Raw genomic sequence first — 27,342 nt, 5'->3', positions numbered from 1 at the left:
GGTAATGATGAAATACCGTATTAAAGCAGTATATAATAAAAATCTGGTGTGGTGCACTCACACAACTTTCCTTGCCGTTATGAGAACTGATCACCTGACACTAGTGTTCCCGCGCATCTCAAGTCTACTATTCAAAGATTTGAGCCAGCTGGTGACAGGGCAATAACGCTGAAGACACACGAGGTGTGCTTTCTCTTCATAGTGAATCATTTAATAGAATCAACAGTTGCCAACAGTTTGCAATTGGATGATCACATTTTCTCGAATTTCGAGCTTATTTTCAATTTTAGGTGAAAATGTTTCAATATAATAGTTTATGAGCTGCGATCTAATGTTAAAGACGCTGCTAGACCGAATTTGTGTATTCCATTGCATACTCCTGCTTGCAAATATCCCTACATAAATAAATTGTGAATGCAATTCCATAACTGGAGTAAAACAAACTGATATGATAAACCATATGTTTTCGTTGTCATTGATTCATTCATAAATATCAAATGTTGTTGATCCGTTACTAGTAGAAAGTCATGTTCAATTTTATTTGATTAAAGCTCTACAAATGAAGAGTTTACTTATTTCAATTTAATCAAATAAAAATGCCGACAAAGAAAAAGACAAAACCGATTTAAAACCGTAACTACGAAGAAGATAAGATGGAATCACATATTGACAAGTTTCTCAAGCCGAAGGAATTATCTATCGACCCAGATTCGCCTACGGCAGAGAGAGAGAGTGGAAACATTGGAAAAAGACGTTCGAAAATTTCTTAGAAGGAACGACAACCAAAGACAAAATGAAAATATTGGTAAACTTCTTATCACCTGCTTTATACGAAATTGTGGAAAGCTATACTTCATATAAGAAACTATATCCATGTTGGAAGATATGTTCGTTAAACCGAAGAACGAAATTTATGCACAATACTGCCTTGCTAATGCAAAACAACAAATAGGTGAGTCCATTGATCACTACTATTCTAAACTAAAAAGATTAAGCTTATCATGTAACTTCACTAGAGTGTCAGCCGAAGAAAACAAAAACGAGCATATTAGAGATGCTCTTGTTTCAGGGTTATGTTCTATTGAAATTAAAGAGAAACTTTTTCAACAAGGAAATTTGAGTCTACAAGAAACCGTTTCCCAAGCACGTGTTCTTGAATCCGCAAAAACATATGCCGACTCCTTTAAAAGTACTTGTTATACAAACTCTGTTGAAGAAAATAAAAACATAAGCTTGAGTGAATCTTTCTCAGATGTTAATACTGTAACCCAAAATCAATTGTAGAGAAATCCGTTCAATGCCAACGTTGCGGATATAAAAAACACTCAAATTCTCAAGAATGTCCTGCAATAGGAAAGACTTGTCATAAATGTTCCCGAATTGGACACTTTTCCCATGTGTGTAAAAGTAAAACGCTCAAAGAAAAACTAACTACGTCAACTATTACTGCAGCTGGTATAGCCAGTAATCTTTCTAAAGCTACAATCATTGTTTCGGTGAATGGAATAAATACACCAGCTCTTATTGATACCGGAAGTGTTGCCAGTTTTATTGATGAAAAATTTGCAAAAACAAATAAATTTAAAACTGCATCAGATTCTTGTTTTATAAGATTTGCATCTGTTCAACATAACACCGCTACAAAAGCATGTGTTTATAGCAATATTGTGTACAAAGGAAATGAATACAACAATATTAAACTCTTGGTATTAAAAGAATGCTGTTGCAATGTGATACTTGGTCACGATTTTTTGATGAATCACTCTACAATAAGTTTAGCATTCAATGGTAATAAACAGCCTCTTGTAATAGATAATAATTCTACAACCACACCACCCTTGAAAGATTGCCTCTTGGTGGAGGCCATGATAAAACCATGTTCCCTTTTCAATGACTTGACTCCCGATTGCCACCCAATAACTACCCAATCCAGAAGACACCCACAAGATGACTATGAATTCATGAAGAATGAGGTCAATCGCCTCCTTACAGAAGGAATAATTGAGGAAAGCCAGTCCAGTTGGCGTGCCCAGCCTTTCATTGTAACCAATGGACAGAATTAACGAATGGTCATAGACTATTCACAGACTATTAATAAATTCACAAATTTAGACGCATACCCTCTCCCATTGATCGAAGATCTTGTAAACACAATTGCCAAGTACAACTTTTTTAGTACTGTAGATTTCAAGTCAGCTTACCATCAAATACCGATTCTTGAGAATGAACGACATTACACTGCCTTTGAAGTAGGCCGAAAACTTTATCAGTTCAAACGAATACCATTCGGAGTAACCAATGGAGTAGCTGCCTTCCAACGTACAATAAACGGACTTATAGAAAGAGAGAATTTGAACGACTGCTTTGCCTATTTGGATGATGTTGTCATTTGCGGTTCAGATCAAGAAGAACATGACAGAAATCTTAAGAAATTTCAACAAGTAATTGAATTATATGGCTTGACTATAAATGAAGAAAAATGTAAATTTTCAAAAAAATCATTGAAGTTCCTTGGGTATGAGATAAAACATGGAGAAATTAAACCTGACCCAGAACGCCTTGCACCACTCATGAACTTTCCACCCCCAAGAAATGCTAAAGAAATGAAACGACTCATGGGATTACTGGCTCATTACTCCCGATGGATTAAAAACTTTTCTCAAAAGATTCACCCCCTTGTCCACATACAGAAATTCCCTCTATCTCAAGATCAGATGGAAACTTTGGAATTGTTGAAAAATGAAATTGCTTCCGCGGTACTACTCTTTGTTGATGAAAATGTACCATTCATAATTGAGACAGATGCATCAGATTTTGCAATTGGTGCAACATTAACACAAAATTCTCGACCAGTAGCCTTTTTCTCACGAACTTTGTCCCAAAGTGAAACCAGGCATTCAGCTGTTGAGAAAGAAGCCTATGCCATTGTGGAGTCTATAAGAAAATGGAGACACTATTTACTACGAAAACAATTCACTTTGATCACTGACCAAAAATCAGTCACATTCATGTTTGGCACTCAACACAATAGAAAAATAAAAAATGAAAAGATACAAAGGTGGCGCCTAGAATTATCTGAATACAAATTCAACATAGTCTACAGACCTGGAAAAGAAAATGCACCAGCTGATGCACTCTCTCGTATATGTATTACAGCTGGTTGTTCAACATTGAACTCAGCTTTGGCAAAATACCATGATGAACTTTGTCACCCTGGTGTAACTCGTTTCTACCACTGGCTCAGAATGAAAAATCTCCCCTATACTGTAGATGATGTAAGGAAAATTTGCTCCAATTGTGCAATTTGCTCTGAAATAAAACCACAGTATATGAAGACAAAAGGAAATCTCATAAAGGCAACAAAACCTTTTGAACGAATTAATATGGACTTCAAAGGACCCGTACAATCAAAAACAAGAAATAAATACCTACTGGTGATGGTTGATGAGTACTCAAGATTCCCTTTTGTATTTCCTTGTCTAGACATGACTGCGAGAACAGTCATAAATTGCCTGGTCTCATTAATATCAATGTTTGGCCTTCCAAGCTATATTCACACAGACAGAGGAACATCCTTCATGTCAACTGAGTTGAAGAGCTTTCTTGGCTCAAAAGGGATAGCAACTAGTAGATCAACGCCTTACAATCCGAGAGGGAATGGTCAAGTAGAGCGATATAATGGAATTATATGGAAAGCAATAACACTAGCTCTAAGATCACGAGGACTTGATTCAAATCGATGGGAGGAAGTGTTGCCTGATGCACTTCACTCTATTCGATCTCTTTTGTGTACTACAACAAATTGCACCCCTCATGAACGAATGTTCCTACACATGAGATCCTCAACAAATGGACAGTCACTACCATCTTGGCTAATGAGCCCAGGACCAGTTTGGCTGAAGAAAATGAACCGAAATTCAAAGCAAGATTCATCAGTAGAAGAAGTTGAATTGATTGAGGCAAACCCAGAGTATGCTCACATTCGTCGCCCTGATGGACAAGAGTCCACTGTGTCGCTCCGTCATCTTGCCCCTAAGATAACACGAAAATCTAGCCGGGTAGAATGATATGATAAACCATATGTTTTCGTTGTCATTGATTCATTCATAAATATCAAATGTTGTTGATCCGTTACTAGTAGAAAGTCATGTTCAATTTTATTTGATTAAAGCTCTACAAATGAAGAGTTTACTTATTTCACAAACCAAATACCTTGGAATATAATGATGGACTCAAGCCTCACTTGGTGTCAGCATATTAATAAATTGAAAAATCACATTAATTCAATATGTCGGGAGTTATATCTCATCCACTATCTCTTTCCTGAATATATTTTGCACTCTCTATATTATTTTATTACTCGCTGATAGAAAGCAGATTACAATATGGAATTGCAGTATGGGGTGATGCATACTATTCCACTATCAAACCACTTATTGTAGGACAAAAATATGTCATGAGGACCTTAGCTAAGAAGCACCGTATGACAAGCTCATATCCCTATGTTGAAAGTGAAAGGGCACTTGTTCAAATAATCTTAATGACCTCCAAAATCGGATCACTTTTGGATCGCTGTAGTTGTACAAGTTACACCTGATATGCTGGTACGAGTGTGGCAAGAAATAGATTATCGGTGGTTTGCATGTTGCATTACCAAAGGCTGTCACATCAAACCAAAATAACACCCACACCTTGAACTTGAAATGTTTTGTAACAAAATGACACCTATCTCAATTCTGTAAATAATTTCAATAAATATTCATGTGCTTACAACGTTGAAGTCCTTTTTATAAGCATCCTTTCATTTATATTTCAGTAGCAAGTTTCCTCTGCTAAATGTATTAAAAAAAGACAATATGACATTTTTTTATACATTTAAAAAACAAAAACTTTTGATCAATATCTATCAAGTTTAGCCTATTTCTTTCCAGTGTTTTTTCAAGGATATTACAACAGGTTTTATTCTTTTGAACAATTTTTTTCAATGATAATTCTCTTAATTTGATTTGACCAAATTTTGTTCAAAGGACATCATGAATGAATAGATTTTCTTTCTATAGTCCAAAGATGAAGAGGGAAAACTGATTTCTCCTTGCACAGTTTGTAGCATGGGGTGGGGAAGAGTAAGCAGGCTGCACACAATTGGATGCTGACACAAAAGTAGGGAGAATGCTGTTAGGCAGTGGGAGTGATCAGTGAAGGAAAGAGCATTGGGTCTCTCTGTCTTCAAGACAGTGGCGTATCCAGGAGATATGGGGATGTATCCCCCCAGGAATTTTTTTGGGCTGGATCAGCCCAAAAAAATTATCATCTAATACCATATTTTCGTTATATTGTACTATGTAAGTGGAGAAATATATGTGAGAAAAGCACTGCAATAGCATGGAGCAATGCTAATAATAATGTGCAATTTTCTTATAGACAGGTCTAGTGTGTAGGGACTATGAACATAGCAGGGGGTAGAAAAACTACAGATAGCACTTCAAAGTTAGATCACTTTTCACCCATCTATTATTATAAAGAAATTCAATGTAGCTTCTATTGCTCTAGTTGATTATAGTTTATTCAGTTTTATGCATATTCTTCAACAAAGCTCCAGCAGCTTCTTCTATAGAGTACCCACGAAAATTTCACAGTTATGAACGGGCATAGTTTCTACTGTGGACAGGAGGGACACAAAAAAATGTCCCCCCCCCCCAAAAATTTGAGTTTGAATACTCAAGTTAATTTGAAAAGAAAATATCAATCAAGTTAAAACTAAGTCTATAAAGCTGGTTGAAACAGTGCTTTATTGGAGCCAAAATTCAAGCAATCTAGCTTGTTATCAGAATAATAATGAGTAGGCCTTCTACAAAATCACTATTTTTTTAAATAATTGAATGACAAATAAAATTCTATTCCATTCTATTTGTTATTCAATCAAAAACCAGTAGGTCTATGAATTTTAAAGGGAAAATCGAAATATTAAGTGGCCTACTGATTACAAAAAAAACGTGAATGGAATGTTTATTTTCAAGTGGAAATTGTGTAAAATAGTACTACATTTAAGGTACCTATATTCTCAAAATTTTCCGGGGGAAGGGCCCCAGACCAACTTTGGTAGGGATATACCTTAAAATATGGATATACCCTTCAGGTTATGTAGCTAAGGTGAACGTGATATTTTTGACCTAAAAATTTAAGTGGTTTTATTCTTTATTTTGTGAATTAAAAGTTTATTTCATGTTTTTACTAAAGAAAACCTTGCAGGAAAGTCTGTTGACTTTCAATCCCGATTAAAGACCATGAGAACCAATCAGAGAAGCCTTCTCTAATTGGTTCTTGAGGAGTTTAACCATGATTAAAAATTTAACAGACTTTTGTGCAACCAAGCCTAATTCTTTGTTATGGTGTTGTAATTTTTTCTACATAAATTCTTGAATTCTCAATTCACAACAGTGAAACATAATCTATTTTATGGCACATGGCTTTTCGAATATTTATGTGAAAATACATTGTCACATGAAAATAGTAATACAACTCAAACCCCCAGTTGCACATATGTCTGTCAACGTTTAATCACGATAAAATGCTATAATTTAATCAAGATTAGTGCTAACCGATGCATTTTGGTTGCACAGAACAGAAATTTCAAGCAATAACGCTGATTAAACTAACTGGTGTAAAAAAATTTAAATTCTGATTAGTTGGCACCATTTTAACGGCGATTAGCTGAAATGAAGAAAATTTGGTTGCACAAAGGTAAAAATAAAAAAATAATGCCAGTTAAACTAATCGACATTTCACAGGCCATTCACAGGGAATTGAATCCAACTAATGCCAATTAGGTACCTACTGATAGCTGTCTTCCAATTAGTTTTTGGTAAAAGAACTACAGAATTCAAAGCATAATGGCTACCAATCACTGATAGATGTAGATACTCGTGTAACAAACCTTAGCTCAAGCTGCATTGATCACATCTTTTATAAATCCAAGTTTAACAGGAAAATAATTCAGAGTGCAGTCATTGAATCGCTGATTACTGATCATAGAGCTATATCGGCTTCATTGTCTGTGTCTGGAGACCGGACCGGTCATGCTACTCCCATAGTTAAAGATATCATCGACGTCAAAAAATTGACGGACTTGTTGATGGAGCATAATTGGTGTGACTTATATGCTTGCGACAGTGTTGATGATAAGTTTTCTGTGTTCATGGATGGACTGCTGGCGTATATAAAGCAGTGCACTCGTTCAAGCCAGAGGCTTGTCAAAAATGTTAAGCGTCTAAAACCGTGGATGACAGATGGGCTCTGCCTAGCAATTAAGCATAGAGATAAACTCTATAAAGCGCATAGAAAATCTCCCCAAAATGAGAGATTAAAAGCTAAGTACTTGGCTGCAAAAAATAACATAAATAAATTAATAAAAAATCAAAAGATTAAATTTTATTCCAACTTGAATACCTTTCCTGTAAAAAAACAATGGGAAATTATAAATAATCATTGCAGTAAATCAGTTTCCAAACGAAAGTCGATCCATCTGCATTGTGGAGATAATCTAATAACAGATGGAAACGTTCTGGCTAACAAATTCAATGAATACTTCATAAATATATCTGATGAAATAGTTTCTTCAATACATGACCCAGATGAATCCATGAGAGAAAATCATGATAGAAAATTTAAAAGTGATTTTATCCAAAATTCTTTTTTCTTAAATCCTATTAGCTATCAAGAACTACTAACTGAAATAAATAAATTGAAAAATGGAAAATCTCCAGGTCCTGATAATATTCCTCCAGTTTAATAAAATCTATAGCTTATGCTATTGTTCCTGTTCTTTGTCACATTTTTAATGCCAGCTTTTTGAATGGCCATTTCCCATCAAATCTAAAAACAGCCAAGGTAATACCTATTTTTAAGAGTGGATCGAATAGAGAAATTTCAAATTATAGACCCATCTCACTGCTTTCAGTGTTCTCAAAAATTCTAGAGAAACTTTTAAGAAAAGATTAATGAGCTTTTTCAATAAAGTGAACTATTTTAATAGAAACCAATTTGGATTTCAGGAGGGCTTGAACACAGAACAGGCATTATATAAGTTTATGTCAGATATTTATCACAGCATCAACACACCACTAAAAAATAGAACATCTGGTCTATTCTTGGACATCCGAAAGGCTTTCGACACAGTTGAACACAACACCTTGTTGAATAAGCTTCATGCTGCTGGTGTCCGTGGTGTTACCAACATGTGGTTAAAATCATACTTGATGGATAGAAAGCAGTATGTGTCTATTTCGGGTTGTGATAGTGAGCTGACAACAGTTAAATACGGCGTTCCACAAGGATCCGTTTTGGGCCCTATATTGTTTTTAGTCTACATAAATGATTTGTTTTCCCACACATTTTTTGGATCAATTACATCTTTTGCCGATGACACAGCCCTAGCGTATTCTGCTAAAAATGAAGAAGAACTGCATGAAATGATGCAGCTGGATTTGTTTGATTTGCGATGCTGGTTCAACTGTAACAAACTAGCACTAAATGCGAGCAAGACTTCCTATATAAACTTTTCATTATCATCACCATTTAGTTTCACTGATCCTGTCAGGTATCATCAGGTCGGTTGCAGATCTGTGAGTTGTGACTGTGAGGTAATTCAACAATCTGACTCTATTAAATATCTTGGGCTAATATTGGATCAAAGTCTAAATTGGGATTTGCATGTGAATAAAGTAAAAGGGTACCTCTTATACTTGGTTAGGACTTTCTATCAACTGCGTCAATTCTTCCCTGTAAATATTCTTCGTGTAATGTATTTCTCTTTCTTCAATAGTAGGCTGGAATACGGAATCTCATGTTATGCATCTACCTTCATGTCTCATTTTAAAAATCTTATAGTCCTACAAAAATCAATTGTTAGAATAATGTTTGGAGCTAATAGACGAACGCATACTTTCCCAATATTCAGGTTCTTTGGAATTCTACCTTTCAGATACATGTATGTACTGAAAGTTTTATCTTTGTTTTATAAAATGAGTGGGGATAGGAATCAAATGGGGAATCTTGAACAAAATCAGCAGATAACTAGGCAAACTACAAGGATGCTAATCAGACTCCCCAAACCAAACAGCACTACCTTCCAGAGATGCTTTTTATTCCTTGGACCTAAATTCTTCAATATTCTCCCAGATGAGATTAGAAAGCTACAGAATCTCAAGAAATTCCTAAAACAAACGAAGAGTTGGCTATGGCTTCATTCACCATTAGAAGTAGAAGACTTATTCAAAGTAGTAAGCTGAGAAACACATGGTGCTAATATCTAATCCATTATTGAATATGAATTTCAGTGTAGTATGGTCTTTTTACTGTAGTTACTTCTGTATCCTTTAAAGTTTAACCTTTGCTTTGAGCTTTGATCTGCAAACATTGTTCTATTTATCGCTGTTATGTCTCATTTTTAATTTTTCATTTTTTCCCCTCTCTTGTCATGAATTATGTTGAAAAAAATTATACTGGTGATTCTTCCTCCCATTTTTTCGCAGTTTTAACTACATTTCATAATATAAGTATATTTAAAGAGAGGAAATGCTACAATCAATCAATAAAATTACTTGATGATGGTGATTGAATGTGTGTGTGTTTGTGTGTGTGTGTGTGTAGGCTTTTTTCTCCTCCTATATCCGATTAAACCTCAACTCCTGCTCACGGACAAGTGCTTCATGAAGCACTTTGTGAGCAGTTATTGTTCACATTAATATTATATTATATATTATTATATTATATACTATTACTTACAATCTATTATTAAATTTTAGATGGATTATTGTTTTATTGTCAAGCTAGACTCTATTTGGTTTCTGTATATGTATTTATGAGTGTGAATAAATTTGAATTTGAATTTGAATTTGAATAACCTAATATATGTATGAATTTCATCAGTTAATAAAATAGAGAAGTGTATTTAGCTGATATTAGCATTCAAATTAGATTCTGATTTTTGAGGTTAGTTTTCAATCTGGTTCATCTGCAGATAGCATGACACTGGCGACAGACAGGAAATTTTTATGGCACATGGATGATAAAAAAATAGTCACCCCTTCAATAACATAACCTCACTTTTGTGCCATTTGTTCATAACTTGTACCAGTTATAAAATAATAATATAAAAAATAGAATAATAATTCTATAACTGGTTTAAGGTTCAGAATAATAGCATCTATAATCAATAATAACATCTGTTGGTTAAACTACAGTGTTGCCAGATTGTGAAACCATTAACATCTTGGATAGTTAACCGGAAAACTTAATCGGGATTAGAAATTAACCGATCTTTGTGAACAGAAATGAATCCGTAAAACTAACGCTGATTTGTTAATCGGCGTTAATGTCCATATTTAACAGAACTATGTGCAACTGGCCAAAAGAGTTTTAAAGCTTAATGCCAAAAAAACCTTCTTTACATCAAAATCATGATACAAATGATGTTCTTAAAAAATAATAAAATATCGAAAATTGAAACAAGAGTGAATAAGAGGAAAAAAGTGTTATTCTTTATGAAATTTGAAAGAAGACTAGTTGTGGGACAAGCCTATTGTTGTACCCCAATCGTATTCATATGATGTTTGATAATGAAATTAATCAATTTTTGAAGCCAGAAAGGGAGAACTAACCTCATTCATAAAATATTCCACTGCAGGATTTACACACCAAGTTTCTACTTATTAATGAAATAAATTGTATCAATTGAAGATGTAGGTTCAAATAAAGTTGGATAAGAGAGTGAGAATTGACAGAATCATGATTAAAACAAGACTGTGCAGGCAGGACAATAATGACAACAGTTTATATCACCAATCACCACAGTTTACAAAAGCTTCTGTAATTTATTAGAGCTATAATTCTATGAAGCTGTAGTAGGAGAACATTATAAATGCTTAGCTAGGAGTTGTTTCTCCTGTATGTGTTCTGGTAGTATGTTTTTTCAAATTACCTAACCAAGCACTTTTGAAGTCACAAAAATTGCAGCTGAAAGGTTTTTATCCAGTATGTGTTCTAATATGTACTTTCAAAGTACCTAACCTAGCACTTTTAAAATCACAAAATTCGCAGCTGAAAGGTTTTTCTCCAGTATGTGTTCTGATATGTGCTTTTAAATAACTTAACCTAGCACTTTTGTAGTCACAAAACTCGCAACTGAAAGGTTTTTCTCCAGTATGTGTTGTGATATGATTTTTCAGATGACCAGAATCAGCACTTTTGAAGTCACAAAACTCACAGCTGTAAGGTTTTTCTCCAGTATGTGTTCTGATATGATATTTTAAATTACTTGACCTAGCACTTTTGTAGTCACAAAACTCGCAACTGAAAGGTTTTTCTGCTGTATGAGTTCTGATATGTGTTTTCAAATCACCTGAATGAGCACTTTTGAAGTCACAAAACTCACAGCTGAAAGGTTTTTCTCCTGTATGAATTCTGATATGTCTTTTCAAATTACCTGACCGAGCACTTTTGAAGTCACAAAAACCGCAGCTGAAAGGTTTTTCTCCAGTGTGTTTTCTAATATGTCTCTTCAAAAGAGTAAACTTTGGTGTTTCATAGCTACAGTGATCACAGCTATAGAGCTTTGTATTTGTGCCAACCACAGATGACTCAGTGCACTTTTCCACTGGAGAGATTGGATGCTCATTCAGTCCACCCACTTCTGTTGCATAGTCTCGGCCAGATGTGCTGCAGTTTGAAGGCCACATCTGTGGTTCACTCTTCACTGCACATCGTTCAGCCTCCTGCTCATCTGCAATCATCAATAATGCAACTTGTAGATTACGAAAACAGGACACTATTTTATAGTTACATCTATGTTTGGAAGTGAGTTTTGTGTTATCACCTCCTATAGTAGACAGCTGTGTAGAAGTCCTCCCAGCATATCTGATACAATATTATCAATTCTTAGTTCTCGGTAATAATGATTAATTTCAGATAAATATTTTTTGTCAAAAGGCTTTTTGTGAAATTTGATATCAAATTTTCTGGTAGTTACATAGAAACAATGATAATAGATGTAAAAGTTATCAGAGGTAATTAATGAGATTAAAGAAGTTCAAATCTATAAAAAGTGTAGGCAATCTTTAGATTTATAAAGGTGATTTTATGTGATAGTATGAACACATTACTTCTAACATACTACTCATTTGTTCCATAGATGTGCATGGTTGACATGTGGCAGACAGCCCATTCAGCAGTAGCATTTACACAGGAGTTCCACTCCCAAACATCAAACCACTTCTTGTAAGGAAGCTGACCACAATCTAATCACCCAAAAAAGGAGTGTAGACCCTGGTCAATCAAAAATCGGGTAGTGATAGAATGCATCTCACCATATGCCTCCTCTTTGATGAAGATCATGTTGTAGCCAGGGATTAGATAATGTTGTTGGCTGCAATCATCTTCCACTGCAGCTGGTTGCTGGCTGCTATCATCCTCCTCCTCCGCCTCCATTTTAACAGTAACAGTCGCCATCTGCAACACATACACATTCACAATCAATAGCAGGACTAATTATTATAGACTACATTATTCACAGTGGTTTATGAGGGGGATAATTTTAGATGACTAGCAGACTGTATTGTAGAAGGGTTGGTATAACAGTGGGTGAATAGCTTTTCTATGATGTAAAATGAGAATACAAAGTGTAGGAATTGAAAGTGGTATCCAGCCAAAAGCTGTATTGCAAAAATCCAATAACTACAAGTGATTTTTAATACTGCTAACCAGTCTTTTAATAATAAATTATTAAAACAGAAATTCAGATGTTATTCAACTGCTCGACTTGAAATTTTGAATGAAAATTCTTGATTTACTAGGGATGATTGTAGGCCTATTTCCATTTTTATTCATCAATTAATAATAATATTGATAATAAAACAAATTTATCAATTTTTGATACCATGTCTACATAGGATCCAAAAGTATTTATATTGTTAAATATTACAATTATCAATATTTTTAATAGCAAGTAACTAGGCTATAAAAATGAATTCAATCCATTTTTGCTTTCTACAGACCCTTGCAGACCACAGGTAAAACCTGTTCCTAAATAAATGAAATATGAATATATCTATATATTCTGTGGGAAACATGTTTTCAATATGACTTTCTAAGACATGAAAGACTTGAGTTGAAATAATTGAAACAGACCCTTCAAAAATTGGTAACAGATTCTATATAGAACAGAAAAACAACATAATCAAAAGACACACAAGTCAAAAGTGTTGTTGGAGGCCTCAGTGAAAATATGTATGGTACACAACAGTTGACAAGATTCCACTTGACAATAAATTACAAATAGTCTCGAATACAGTTTATAAGCAAATGGAAATGACTTTCAATAACTTTCAAGCAGACACACTCCTCTTACCTGGTATGGACACAACTTCTGTTGATTGCAGCCTTCAAACGAATCCTCCAACCTTACTAATACTTTTTCAACTATTCTACACCTGAAATACAAACAAGCACATGAGATTCACTCCAGTGTTGCAAACAGAGTCAACACAAAATTAAGAAAATTTAGTATGTTGAACGATAAGTAAATTTAGTAAATAAGGATATTTGAGGTAAGTCAAGAGAAAAGGCCGGGAAGAGAACATAAAAAGAATGGGAAAGTTCAAGGAGAGGCGGAAGAGGAGGAGGAGTAGAAAGAGGAGATGGAGGATGATGTAGAGGGTGGAGAGGATGAGGTAAGAAAGGAAGAGGAGGTAAAAGAAAAGTATGAGGAAGAGATAGACGACCAGTAGGAGGATGAGGATATGGGAGAGAAGTAGGATGTGGATGAGAGGAAGGAAGAAGAGGAAGAAGTGGAAGAATATGAGGAGAAGGAGAAGGATGGGAGAGTACAATGAGGAGGAGAGAATTCAAAGTAAAATCCAAGAACTAAAAGTTCCATATAATATTGTTCAGTTGAGTATCTGTACACATTGTCAATTATCAAAATATATTTAATAATGAAAAAAATATTCCATGGCATATCAAATCTATTGAATTCAGGATTGATCATAAATAGCAATGAAAAATATATAAATATCAGTTCTGATAGTTAACCTGGTAAGATAACTTGCATCACAGCTATCTACTATGGAAAACATTGAGAATAGAATAAGTGGCAACAATACGTTCCTATCATTTCCACTGATTTCATAGGGTGAATGTCACAACAGTTTTTGCACACCCTACAGTCAGCTACTCTCATTTCAGGAGATTTCTTAATATTGATGAGACTGGCACTGTGATTGGTGCAGTTGAAGGCTACTTGAACACACAGCAAATGCAAATTAAAAAAATGCAGATTCAAGTTGAATTATAGATTACATACTGCACATCAACAATGTTATCACTATACTTACCACACACTTCTCTTTCAATGGCCTTAGTCAACCTGGAATCTGATTTTCCACTCAATGAATTTTGCTCTGAGACTGGTGATTGGCTATCTGTTCTCTGGTCACATGTGGACATCTGCAATTAATTAGAATGGTTCCAGTTACCAAAAACAAAGTGGCTTCAATTATTGAAAACTAACACAATGAATAACTGAATAGGAATCTATTTAAGCAGTGACATTAATCTATTGATCATGAGATACTTGTTCAATTTGAGAGCCTCTGACATGACCTAAACTACGGTTTCCAGGCAGCTCAGATCAACGACTTAATGTGTCCATCTACTAAAACATGGGCGTGGATGAGGAAAATATCTTGCCCATGCCGGGATTCGAACCCAGGTCTCTGAATTATGAAGCCAGCATCTGATCCACTTGACTATAACCACTCCTTCAGATCAGATGAATCTACTCCCATTCAGATCCTGGAGAATGGTAAAATATATGGAGAAAATATAGCTTGAGAAAATATACCATGGTAGCGCATATTGGGCATTCTTTATGTTCCAAATTTCACTTCTTAGGCCCGGTTGCACAAAAGCCGGTTGAATCTTAACCTTGATTAATTTAGGAGAACCAATCAGAGAAGGCGTTTTTGAAAAGTCTCTGATTGGTTCTCGTGGAATTGAATGCCAGTTGAAGTTTAACCGGCTTTTAAGCAACCGGGCCTTATTGAAGCTTATAGTCCACATAGCTATTTTCGTAAAGTTTTCTAAGTTATGTGATGCTGGTAGTCTCTTATACTGTGCCGTTCATACACTCTCACCTTGAGATTTGGAACCAGAAATCCCTATAAAATAAAATATATTTTATGCTATTTTTTCTCTACTCTGGTAATTATGTACCATGATTTAGGGTAAACAAGTCTATTTGAATTATATTACATGATATTGTTTCTGACTTATTATTCTTTCTATGACTTTCTGATATTATTGTTGACTTAGGTTTGACTGATCCGCATAGTCTAATTTATCCTTCAAGGATAATTCATAGTAGCTTCTGTCAATATCCATTGGAGCATCCAAGAACGCCTCAATTTCTTCCTTGATCTGCAATCCATTCAAAGTCTCTTCAAAAAGGTGAATGGAATTATTATATTTATCAGTAAACCTCCAATCAGAGAACACCGCGAACAGTGACACAGACTGTGACTATTACAATATTGAAGTTTGTTGAATGTAATTACTAGAAATACAAACGATTGTGAAGATTACTGTGATAATAAATGAAATAATATAAAAATACTAATTTAATCTATGATTAACCTTTCATTTGAACACTATACCCTACTGCTATAATTTTAGAGAATAAGTTTTGAGAAACTTATACACGGAATAAAAAAAAGAAGACTTGGACAAAATATCCGTGTTGCAAAATTTTTATGTTCTCATGCATGCTCATTTGACTGTTTAATATAATTATTCAATTTGCCAAGAATGTCAATACAGAATTGTCAAATTGTAAATAGATCAATCAGTATATAGGTTTGAATGAAACTATACTTTTAACAATGAAAATTACAAAAGCATTATCGATTATGCTTGGATTGATTTGAAACACTTTTATACTGTCCATGAGTTTACAGTTTCAAATATTTCTTTATCGTCTGATCATCTGTCAATTGAGATATATATTGACTTGGTTGATGATTTAGAAACTTCAATACTAGAGCCCGAGAGTTATAAAACTATTTATTTCAGACGTTGTTGCTATCTCCTAAATTGAATCTTCAGCTCAATGCATTTATTTATTTGAAGAAGAATTACTGGGATACAATTAAAATTGAAAAAGATTTATATTTGAATAAAGTTAAAGACGACATAAGAGACGTTAAAAATCCCTATGAGTTTTGGACAGCAGTTAAATATTTCAAGGGTGGAATTAACATGTTAACGGTGTTTCTTTGGAATCTTGGCAACGCTTTCTTGGCAGTAAATATGCAGGTGAGAGGAAACAATTTACAAAAATAATAAGGATGACCTTGAGAGGTTGTGAATGAAAGTACTACATAATTTCGCTCCTGGGTTTTGGAAGATTTTGTGTTATAAATAGTCACGGATAAGTACAAATTTTGTGTTTATTTCATTATTAATTGTTTCTTGATCACGTTTTATCATTTTGTTTTAGATTTTAATTCTTAATTCTATTTTAAAAAGCCAAACACCGTTTAGAGGTTAGTTTGAGGTTAGGTTTTCGAGATTTAAAAATAAACATAGATAGTTTACTTGACTAAAATTATAACCAAATTAAAATCCTATCATTTATAAATCAATTATTATTATTGCAAGTAATATAATTTCTTAGATAGGAAGATGAGCTCAAGTAAAACACCGAAGGTTAATAATAGAAATGTAAACATAGCAAGAGTACTTACGCGTTCCCAAAACCAAAATTCAAAAACGCCAAAACCAAAAACCCCAGTTCTTCAAACTACTTTAGCCGAAAAAGTTGCTCAACTACAAAGTAGCCACACTAATTTAAAAAACCAATTAGAAGTAACTTTAAAAACGTCTGAGGAAGAAAGGTTAGGGATGGTAGAAGAAATTAAATCTTTGGAACTGATTATAAAATTACAAGATGAAGACCATAAAAAAGAAATACTAAATCTAAAAAATCAATGTAGTCTAATGTCGGAGGAAATAAATAAACTAAAATCTAAATTTGATAATACTAAATGTATGATAGAACCTCCGTCCAAATGCAAAAAAATAGAATCTAACCTAAATGATGGGAAATGCTCTGAAAATGGTCGAAATAAAACGTACAGTGAGGTTTTGAAGACAGCAACCAAAAATATAGCTGAGGGAAATAAAGATAGGAAAGGGAGAGTTCTGCTACTGACGTCCAGTCATGGACGTGATTGCAGTGATCTCCTTGATAAAAGATTAAAAAATAAATTTGATGTCCAATGTTTTTTCAAGCCAAGTGCATCAATTAATGCAGTTGTAGAGTCAGCTAGGGAACAAACTAAAGACTTTGATGAAAATGACTATCTAATTGTACTGGGTGGCTCAAATAATATAAATGAACCTAACTTGAATCATCTTCCTCAAGTAACAGAAAAAATCAAGGAAATTGTGCCACTCAGCAAAAAAACAAACTTAATAATAAGTACTATTCCTAATAGGTTTGATAGGCCAGAATTAAATGAAGCAATCAATTCGACAAACAAATCAATCCATAATACAATCAACAGCCTAAAAAATAAGAATTCTAAACAACTGGGGATTTGTTTTCTAAATGAAAGGCTGAAAAGACATAACTTCACTAATCATGGGTTGCATCTAAATCGATCTGGCAAAGTAATCTTTTGTAATAGATTGGCAGAGCTGATTGAAAGCCGTTTGCAATCCTCTGGTTTAAAAACAGTCAAAAAAACAAATAACGATTTTTTAGTAAATTGGCTCAAAACAGGGAAAGGGAAATAGCTACAAATGCTAGAGATAGAGTAGCACAAGATGGTAAGGTTTTTAGTATTTATCATCAAAATATTCAGTATCTTCGCAACAAAATTGACAGATTAGAAGTATTTCTTAAACAGGAGGATCCTGACATTGTTATTTTCACAGAGCATGGCTTAAAAATAAAGGAAATAAATCAAGTTAGGATTCCAGGCTATTCACTGAGATCAGAATTTTGTAGAATAGCTCATAGAAGTGGTGGTGTATGTATATTCACTAGCAATGCTAAACATACCCAAACTTATGAACTGGATTTTGTTAAGAGATTTTCTGTTGAGATGGATTTAGAGGTGACGGGACTAAGGTTAAAAATTGATGATCGATTTGAGGTAGCAGTGTTAGGTATCTATAGGTCACCAAATGGAGACTGGCAAAAATTTTGTGAGCTGCTCCATACACTTTTGGAAATTACAACCGCTCGTTTCACAAATGTTATAGTAGTAGGAGATTTCAATACCGATTTTGCCAGGCAGGATAAAATGACAGAGGATATTAGAGATATTATTAATATGAATAATTTAGAAATTAAGGTCCACGAATATACAAGAGTAACTCGAACTTCACAGACAATTATTGATAATATCCTCACAAATATAGAAGGTTGTAATGTCAGGTTAGGTAGCTCAGATCTATCAGATCATAACTATCAAATTTTAGATGTTAAGTTGCAGGGCCAGAATCCAAGCAGAAAAAAAACTTTTGTGAAAGAAATTCAGCAATATGAGCTAGGAAATATAAATTGTTTGAAGCAGGAACTGCTTCAAGAAAATTGGAGTAGTGTTTATAACAGTTGTAACCTAAATTACAAATATAAGCAATTCATTGATACTCTAAGATTTCACATTAGTGTATGCTGTCCGATAAAAAAAGTCAAAGTAAAAAGTAAATTAAACAAAGTAGATGAATGGATAACTGAAGATATCCTTACTCAAAGAAATATTGTTAGGGAAGCTTATGAGGAATTTAAATTAGTGAGGGATGTTCCGAGTGAGGTCAAATACAAATGTCTAAAGAAAAACTATGCAAAAGAAGTGAGGAAAGCTAAGTGTAAGAAAACAGCTGAAATATTAACAACTAGTACCAATTTTAACTCTGCTGTTTGGGAGGTAATTAATAGAAATAGGAGAGCAGCTCAAAAGATACAGTTACTAATGTCCCTAGGATAATCGATGAACATGGAAATTATATGGATGATAGTATAGACATTTGTAACTTTTTCAATAAATATTATCAACAGGTTGCATATAATCTCCAAAAGTCACTGAACACTAATACTTATAATACAACTACATTAAATGCTGAGCCAATTGAAAAGGTATTTAAATTTCATCCATTATCAAGAGATGAGTTGTCAAGAATAATAAAAAATTTGAATAACAAAAAAACAGTAGGATTGGATGGGGTCTCAAGCAAAATTTTAAAAGAATGTGAAAATGAATTACTGGACCCTTTATTGCATCTCCTTAATACTTCACTAGAGCAGGGTATTTTCCCTGATGATCTGAAACAAGGAAAAATTTTGCCAATTTTCAAGAGCGGTGATTCTGAAAGAGTTGAAAATTATAGACCCATTAGTATTCTAAATGTAATAAGTAAAATTTTTGAAAGAGTAGTTTTAAATAGGTTATTGATGCACCTGGAAGAAATTAATTTCATATGTGATGAACAGCATGGGTTCCAGAAAGGGAAATCTACTAAGACTGCAATAGTATCCCTTGTTGAAAGACTAATAGATATAATAGATTCAGGTGAGAAGGCAGCCGCAATATTTCTTGATTTATCCAAAGCTTTTGATTGTGTGAACCATAGAATATTATTGGAAATACTAAAAACTGTAGGTGTGAATGGTATAGAACTAAAATGGTTTGAATCATATCTCATAGGTAGAAACCAGTGTGTTGAGCTTACCAAGGTGGATGGGAATGAAATAGTAAAAATTAAATCTCAAAAACTGGAGGTCCAGGCTGGAGTACCTCAAGGCTCAATTCTGGGTCCCTTACTGTTTCTGTTGTATGTGAACCAATTACCAAAAGAGTTAAAAGATCACAGAGCTCTGTTGTTTGCTGATGACACATCGCTTATCTTTAACAATTATTTATTAGATAGTCTAGAAATAAATGCTTTTACTGGAGTACAGTCAATTGTCCAATTCTTGAAGCAAAGGCAATTAACAATAAATAGTAAGAAATGTCAATTCCTACAATTCAAAAGTAAATATAATTCAGTAGAGGATAGAGAAATAAATGTGTTTGTAGAGGAAAATGAATTAGACCAAGAAGAGAAAGTAGCATTCTTGGGAATTTTATTGGACAGGAAATTAACATGGCATCCTTACATTGAGAGGATATGTAATAAGATATCATCTGGGGTATTTGTCCTGCGGCAGCTTGCTAGGCTGAATGATAAAAAACTACTGTTAACTGCTTACCATGGACTTATACTATCTCATATTAGGTATGCTATTTTAGTATGGGGTAATTCATCTCAACAAAATATGGACAGAGTGTTTAAGATTCAAAAGAAGGCACTCAGATGTATAGAGAAAGTGAATAGGTTAGACTCTTGTAGGCCTTTATTTAAAAAGCTTGGTCTATTAACTGTGCCATCTTTGTATGTATATGAAGTTGTAATGCATGTGAAAAAGAGTGGTGTGATCCAGAATTCAGATGTTCATGAGTATAATACGCGAAACAGAGCAGATTATCATATAATGGGTCACAATAGTAGGTTATTTGAACAAAAACCAGATTATATTGGTAGGAAATTTTATAACAAGCTACCTCAAATCTTGAAAAGTAATGATGATTTGAAGATTTTCAAAAAACAAATGAAAAAATATTTAGTTGATAAGCTTTTTATAGTGTACAAGAATTCCTTTCAAACCTAAACTAGGTTGAACTACTTAGTGTTAGAATTATTATGTAATAACATGACTTGTCTTATACTCCATGACTGGAGTCTTTAGGACGTAATCTTAAAAAAAAAAAAAAAAAAAAAAAAAAAAAAAAAAAAAAAAAAACAATTGTTTGTGTTAGTGATGCTAGACACCCCTTTCTGGATAGAGAATTCACTTTGTGGCAGTTAGATCAGGTAATATCTAAATCCAAGAACAAAAAACCACCTGGTGTCGATGGAATACATTATGATTTTTTCAAGTCTTTACCAATGAAATGGAGAGATTATTTGCTAAATTTATTCAATAAAATAGTACATATTATGGAGGAGGTACGCCAGGAATTGTCTAAGATTGTCATGTTTTTCCTATATAAGAAGGGAGATGAGTATGACCTTAATAAGAGTCCATTTTTGTTCTCCTGCTATTTGAGAAATATTGAGTCCTTTTTCAGGGGAAGAGACATCCATGGCATTCCATCAACAAGTTATTGTTTGCTGATGATATTGTAATCTTAGCAGATAGTGAGGTGGACCTGTGTAACAAGCTGCAATTGGATTCCAATTGCCCATTGTCAAAGTCCATTGTATCACACAATTGTAAATGGCCGCTAATGCATCTATATACTTGTATGTTGATAATAGAGGCGCAAAATTGAACTGCATGTCAAATTGTCCTATTTGTAATATTCTTGAGAGAGAAGATGTAGAACATTCCTTAGTACGTTGTCCAATGTATAACTACTCTATTCGTTCCTACTTTCTTGGCGAATTTATCCAAAATGTTGTGTCAAATGTCGACAAAGTAATGATACTTCTATAAAATTTGAGTGAGAGGAAAATAAATAAGTATTCCTTTAAGCAGTAAAAGCAATTGAAATTCGCTCCTTGATTTGTAGTGATGTAGGTGATTTCACAAGTAGGATTTTCTGTAACTCATAGAAATATGTGTAATGATTGTTATTGCATGCCCCGAAGTAGACATTGGGTCTACATTTTTTTGGCTTGAAAAAATTGAATTCCACCCAAGAGTAGTGTAGTCTTATTGTAAATAAAGTAATTCGTTCTGACTTAACTACCATCATTATTCTCTTTAGCATGCCTGTAAATTTATTCAATGGCTTGAAATCTTGTATTTCAAATTCAAAGTAATAACATGTAAATATGTATTAGCCTATGTATCAATCAATTGCTCAACGATGCTTTCAAACCTCAATTTAACATGCTATAGGATATAAATAATTATTATATTAATAAATAATACCAAAATTATTTTTATCATGTTTTTTTTAAATAGGTCCTACTGAATTTTAGGTTATGTACGTCTATTGTGATTTACTGCTTATACAATTTCCAAGTATAGGCTACTTACTTCTGACTCCATTTTAGTATTTTATATTGAAATTTAGTTTTATTATTGATAATTGATATTGGGCTAAGACAAAATAAGCTACTTACCAAACTATTATAAATTAATTGAAAGACAGCCAAATGGGAAGATGCGATACCATAGCACAGAATACATACAGAAGGGTGACTTCCAATCTAATAGTGCACTTTACATGGCACCAAGACCAACTAACTTGAGTGCACCGAGACCGCGCCATCTTTATAAAAATTAAATTTACCGCTTAATATTTAGAAACACTCAAATCCAAGAATTGCTACTTTTGTTCTTATTTTCAAAACATAACTTGAAATTTATCAATTCGAATCAATGCATCATGTGATATTATGAAAGTATAAAGTTGATTTATTCAGTGATTGGAAAAACTTTCATAAATTCTGATACAAGCTAAATTTCGACAAGGCGACAAAGTTGGACAGCTGATGTAATATGATGGAAGCAAACTTAGACCATTTATTTACCTCTATAAATGGTCTAAGGAAGCAAATAATGAAGTAACTTATTTGCATGTAATTAGTATTTGTTTAAAATTAAACAGCTGACTCATCCCTACTAATAATACCTCCACTATATCACCTATTATAATTGTATTGACCGAGCGAAGTGAGGTCTAAGATTCAAGTCGACGGTTTGGCATTTCTCTTGATGTTTGAATGTTTATATGTTGCATTTCAAGGATAATATAAAAGGAAAAAATCTGGTGTGGTACACTCACACAACTTTCCTTGCTCATTGAACTATAAGCCTTATTATCAAACGAGAATAATTTAGGGGAATAACATAATGACGATTGACGGCAACATAATATTTGCAACTACGATCAGGCTACTGTATATGTGTATATACAATTGTTTTCAGAGTACTTTTTCCTTTATGTAAATTGTGAAATTCGATGAATTTTTTGAAATTCGTCAAAGCAGCTGTTCTACAGATGAAATATCTTGACTATGACTGTGTTCTTTTTATAAACTGCTCTACCTACCGTACCCACGGTATATGGAAGAAGAAAAAGTAAAAACCGTGTACCTACCTATCTCATGCACGAGAAGGAGGTTACAAAGTCCATTTCTCAAGGATTGGGTGAACCAATGATATAGAGAATAAGATTAAGAAGAGCGAAGTCCGCTATGATGCCACTGCGCTAGTGTAGCTACCAGAAATTTCGGGCAAGAAGTCGGGTATTTGTATTTGCTGTGTAGAAAAAGAGCCTTTTTCAAATGATAATATTTTTTTATTGAAGCAATAAAAAATATTCAAAGTATGGTAGTTTCATGCAGTGCTTATGGATGAACGAATCTGCATGCGCCAGATAAAAATATTTCTTTTCATACATAAGTATTTTTATATTTTCATTGGTCATGTATCAAGCAGGCTAAGCCTAGTGCCAAATGATCGTTTCAAGGAATATTGTGCTTAGGTTGATTCATTATCATTATTTGCCAAGTACCTAATAAAATATAAGTTTCGGTAATATTATAATAAATATTTTATTTCCATAGATCCAATATAGGTATCCATATTCCATTCCATTAATTTGTCTTATATTGTAATACTAGCCGTCAGGCTCGCTTCGCTCGCCATATCCGTCTAGCCAGGGGGCTCCGCCCCTGGACCCCCGACTGGATCGTCCAAGAATGAGATTAGCAGGCTCGCTTCGCTCGCCTGCATTTTTATCATGTTAGGACAATCCAGTCGGGGGTCCAGACTAAACGTCTGGCTAAACGGATATGGCGAGCGAAGCGAGCCTGACGGCTAGTAATATAATATTCCCAGGATTGAAGTAGCAGTGCCCAATCAATTTTTCCGCGATAAATGCATTCAAATCTTCAACTTGGTGCCAACCTAACAAAGTCAACTCAACTTAATGCCAACCTGACAAAATTATTAATTTAGTTGCCAGTTAACAACTGTTTCGAAGAGGTACTCTATCTAGATTATAGTTCTATAGTAACATATGATATGGAAATTTCAATTATAATTAAGAGATTGGTAGATGTAGATTTTCCACAACATGACAACAATTGAACAATGGCGTCATTCCATCATTGAAGATAGTTATCACAAATTGCAGCAGTATCATTTTATTTCAATGACTTATATAATAAAATTAAAATAAAACTTGACAAACGATGTTGGTGGGTTGAACGATTGTAGGTTGAAGTAAGGAAATAAATTGCTACATGGCATAATATTGACAATTCAATCTTTCTTAGGTTGTCAAACATTATGTTGTTAATATACTGAATCTATTCAACTAGTTATCTAAACAAAAAATGATATCATCATGAGGAAGCAATAACTCCATAAGAACGATTGGCTCTAACTTTGAGATTCTTGGCATTAGGCGATTCATTTGTTGGTTTCCAATATCTATCTATTCAGAATCTCAAAAAAGAAAAATTCTACAATAATTCCAGAAGTTTTGATGACCTAATCAAAGCACTTAAGACTGTCTCACAAATTGACAGTCGTCTTTAAGGAAATTAGCCATAAATTGATCAAATACTAATTGCTGCCCATTTTAAACTAACTCTGCTCTTACACATGACAAAACAAGATTCTCCAAAAGATTAGCTTCAAGATTTACCTTCAAGGGAATACTAGTTCAAAGTTTGAATATATCTCTCTATAGATAGCCTAGCTATCTAAAACGTATAATCATATTGAAGATTACAATTTTAATTAACAACTCTGATTGATAACATGAAACAAACACAAGATGATTTGATAGCCACAGTAAAATAATATTTGAGCTATACTTTCTTGTAGGAACCCTGTAGAGAAGCTTTTTTTTCACTTAAATTATGCAGTTCTAAATTTGTTAATCATGATACAAATTATATACTCCATGCATGTTTCTATTTAAATATTTGACAATCCACATATCCTACAAAATTACAAAAATCCTACAATTTACAATTAGTTATTGGATCACAATTTGATTTGTCATTCATTAACTAATTCATTGGAATAGGTTATGACGCCTTCAATTTTACGTTTTGCCTCACCCGTATGGCAAAATCGCGTCCACACGTACATTCAATGCTCGCCCGAGGCGCCTTTGAGCACGCCAAAATACCGACAGGGTTCCGGTTCGCCCACATGCCTCAGCGAACAGTGTCCACACGTGCGAATGCAAGCCCATACACGTATGCTCACCCGAGGCAAACGTACGTGTGTACACCGTTTTAGAGTTAAAATATTGCCAAAAGATTTCTTAGTGCGCCTCTAAAGGGCCAACTGAACATACCTACCAAATTTGAACGTTTTTGGTCCGGTAGATTTTTAGTTCTGCGAGTGAGTGAGTGAGTGAGTGAGTGAGTGAGTGAGTGAGTGAGTCAGTCAGTGAGTGAGTGCCATTTCGCTTTTATATATATAGATTTTGTGAACTACCGTATGAAAATATTGTATGCTAGATTTGTATTATAAAAAATATTATTTGCTAAAATTGTCTATAAATTCTTCATTATTGCTATTTTTTTATTTTTCCCGTTCTTATAATATGTAGTTATTTATTATCTTGTATTAAATATGGGAGTATAGAGTATAGTGTTAGGTACCTATACTTAAGTTGCAAAACGAATGAGAAACTTGTTTCATGGAATATTGTGATAACAGTTAATTTATTATTATTTGCCATCTAATAGAATATACAGTAATATTAGCGATCTATAATTTTTGTTTTACTTTTCCCGTTCTTATAGTATGTAGTTATTTATTATCTTATATTAAATATAGGAGTATAGAGTATAGTTAGGTACCTATACTTGAGTTGCAAAACGAATGGAAACAGTTTCACCAGATATTGTGATAACAGTTAATTTATTATTTGCCATCTAATAAAATATATGGTAATATTAGCGATCTATAATAAATTAATGTTTTATTTTCCATATCCTAAATACATGGTAATAGGGAAATATTGTAAAAATGAGATTCATTTGCTAATAGAATGGATCAAAATCTGTAGTGAGGTAGGTTCACTAAATTAGATGTTTGGTCGAGTTAAACATAATGTTCAATGAACAAATCATTGTATCATATGGTAATGGAAATGACGAAAAGTTGAAAAAAATTATATTGAAATCCATCAAGTATGTCGAAAGATATAACGCAATGAAAGTCGATGTTTTCCCATATAAGTCTGTCTGGGCGCCTGACTTCTTGCCCGATATTCAATGGCGACGAGAAATGAAGGAGACATCATGCTTCCAAACGCTTGAAGGTATAGCTTAGTCATCTAACTATACATATCAATGGGGTGAACCCCCATTAGTACCCCAGGAAAAAGACTCATGTCAGTTGATAGAGCTAATAAATAATAAATAACTATACAGGGTATGGATTTGAAAAAAATCGTTAGAGCCGTTTTTGAGAAAATCGTGAAAAACATGGTTTTTTAGTAACTGTCATTTTTCTCAAGAATATTACGGAGCTCCTGCAATTTTCTCAAAAATGAGACTCATGTTAGTTGATAGGGCTCATAAAAAGCTATCCATGGTAAAAATTTGAAGAAAATCGTTAGAGCCGTTTTCGAGAAAACCGTGAAAAACATGGCTTTTTAGTCATTATCCGCCATTTTTCTCAAGAATATTACGGAGCTCCTGGAATTTTCCCAGAAATGAGACTCATGCCAGTTGATAGTGCTTATGAATAGCTATCAATGGTATAAATTTGAAGAAAATCGTTGGAGCCGTTTTCGAGAAAATCGTGAAAAACATGGTTTTTTAGTCATTATCCGCCATTTTTCTCAAGAATATTACGGAGCTCCTGGAATTTTCCCAGAAATGAGACTCATGCCAGTTGATAGGGCTTATGAATAGCTATCCATGGTATGAATTTGAAGAAAATCGTTGGAGCCGTTTTCGAGAAAACCGTGAAAAACATGGTTTTTTAGTCATTTTCCGCCATTTTTCTCAAGAATATTACGGAGCTCCTGAAATTTTCCCAGAAATGAGACTTATGCCAGTTGATAGGGCTTATAAATAGCTATCCATGGTATAAATTTGAAGAAAATCGTTAGAGCCATTTTCGAGAAAAACTTGAAAAACATGGTTTTTTAGTAATTATCCGCCATTTTTTCCGCCATCTTGAATTGAATTTTATTGAATTTCTTATTGTCGGGTCCTCATGGTATAAGGACCTTAATTTTAAAATTT

At 33.7% G+C, this 27,342-nt stretch overlaps 1 protein-coding gene across 4 annotated transcripts in view; it reads right to left on the bottom strand.

The window, feature by feature from the left end:
• The window catches only part of LOC111060672 (gastrula zinc finger protein XlCGF17.1-like), a 458,016-nt gene extending 435,628 nt beyond the window's left edge, over nucleotides 1-22,388 (bottom strand). Inside the window, exons 1-5 of one of the 4 annotated variants that reach the window (XM_039440850.1) lie at nucleotides 22,234-22,387; nucleotides 14,388-14,499; nucleotides 13,403-13,484; nucleotides 12,363-12,504; nucleotides 10,766-11,779 (exon numbers count right to left, since the gene is read on the bottom strand). In XM_039440850.1, coding sequence (XP_039296784.1) covers nucleotides 11,025-11,779; nucleotides 12,363-12,504 — 897 coding nt within the window. In that variant the 5' untranslated portion in view covers nucleotides 13,403-13,484; nucleotides 14,388-14,499; nucleotides 22,234-22,387 and the 3' untranslated portion in view covers nucleotides 10,766-11,024. Of the gene's footprint in view, nucleotides 1-10,765; nucleotides 11,780-12,362; nucleotides 12,505-13,402; nucleotides 13,485-14,387; nucleotides 14,500-22,147 lie in introns of those variants that run through there. The other 3 variants (XM_039440851.1, XM_039440852.1, XM_039440849.1) reach the window with 3 other exon arrangements.
• Nucleotides 22,389-27,342: the final 4,954 nt, after the last annotated feature.

Source organism: Nilaparvata lugens, chromosome 14 (genome assembly GCF_014356525.2).
Source record: "Nilaparvata lugens isolate BPH chromosome 14, ASM1435652v1, whole genome shotgun sequence".
Taxonomy (NCBI): Eukaryota; Metazoa; Arthropoda; class Insecta; order Hemiptera; family Delphacidae; genus Nilaparvata; species Nilaparvata lugens.
The sequence above is the reverse complement of the archived record's forward strand: the minus strand, read 5'-3'. Positions and strand labels throughout refer to the sequence as shown.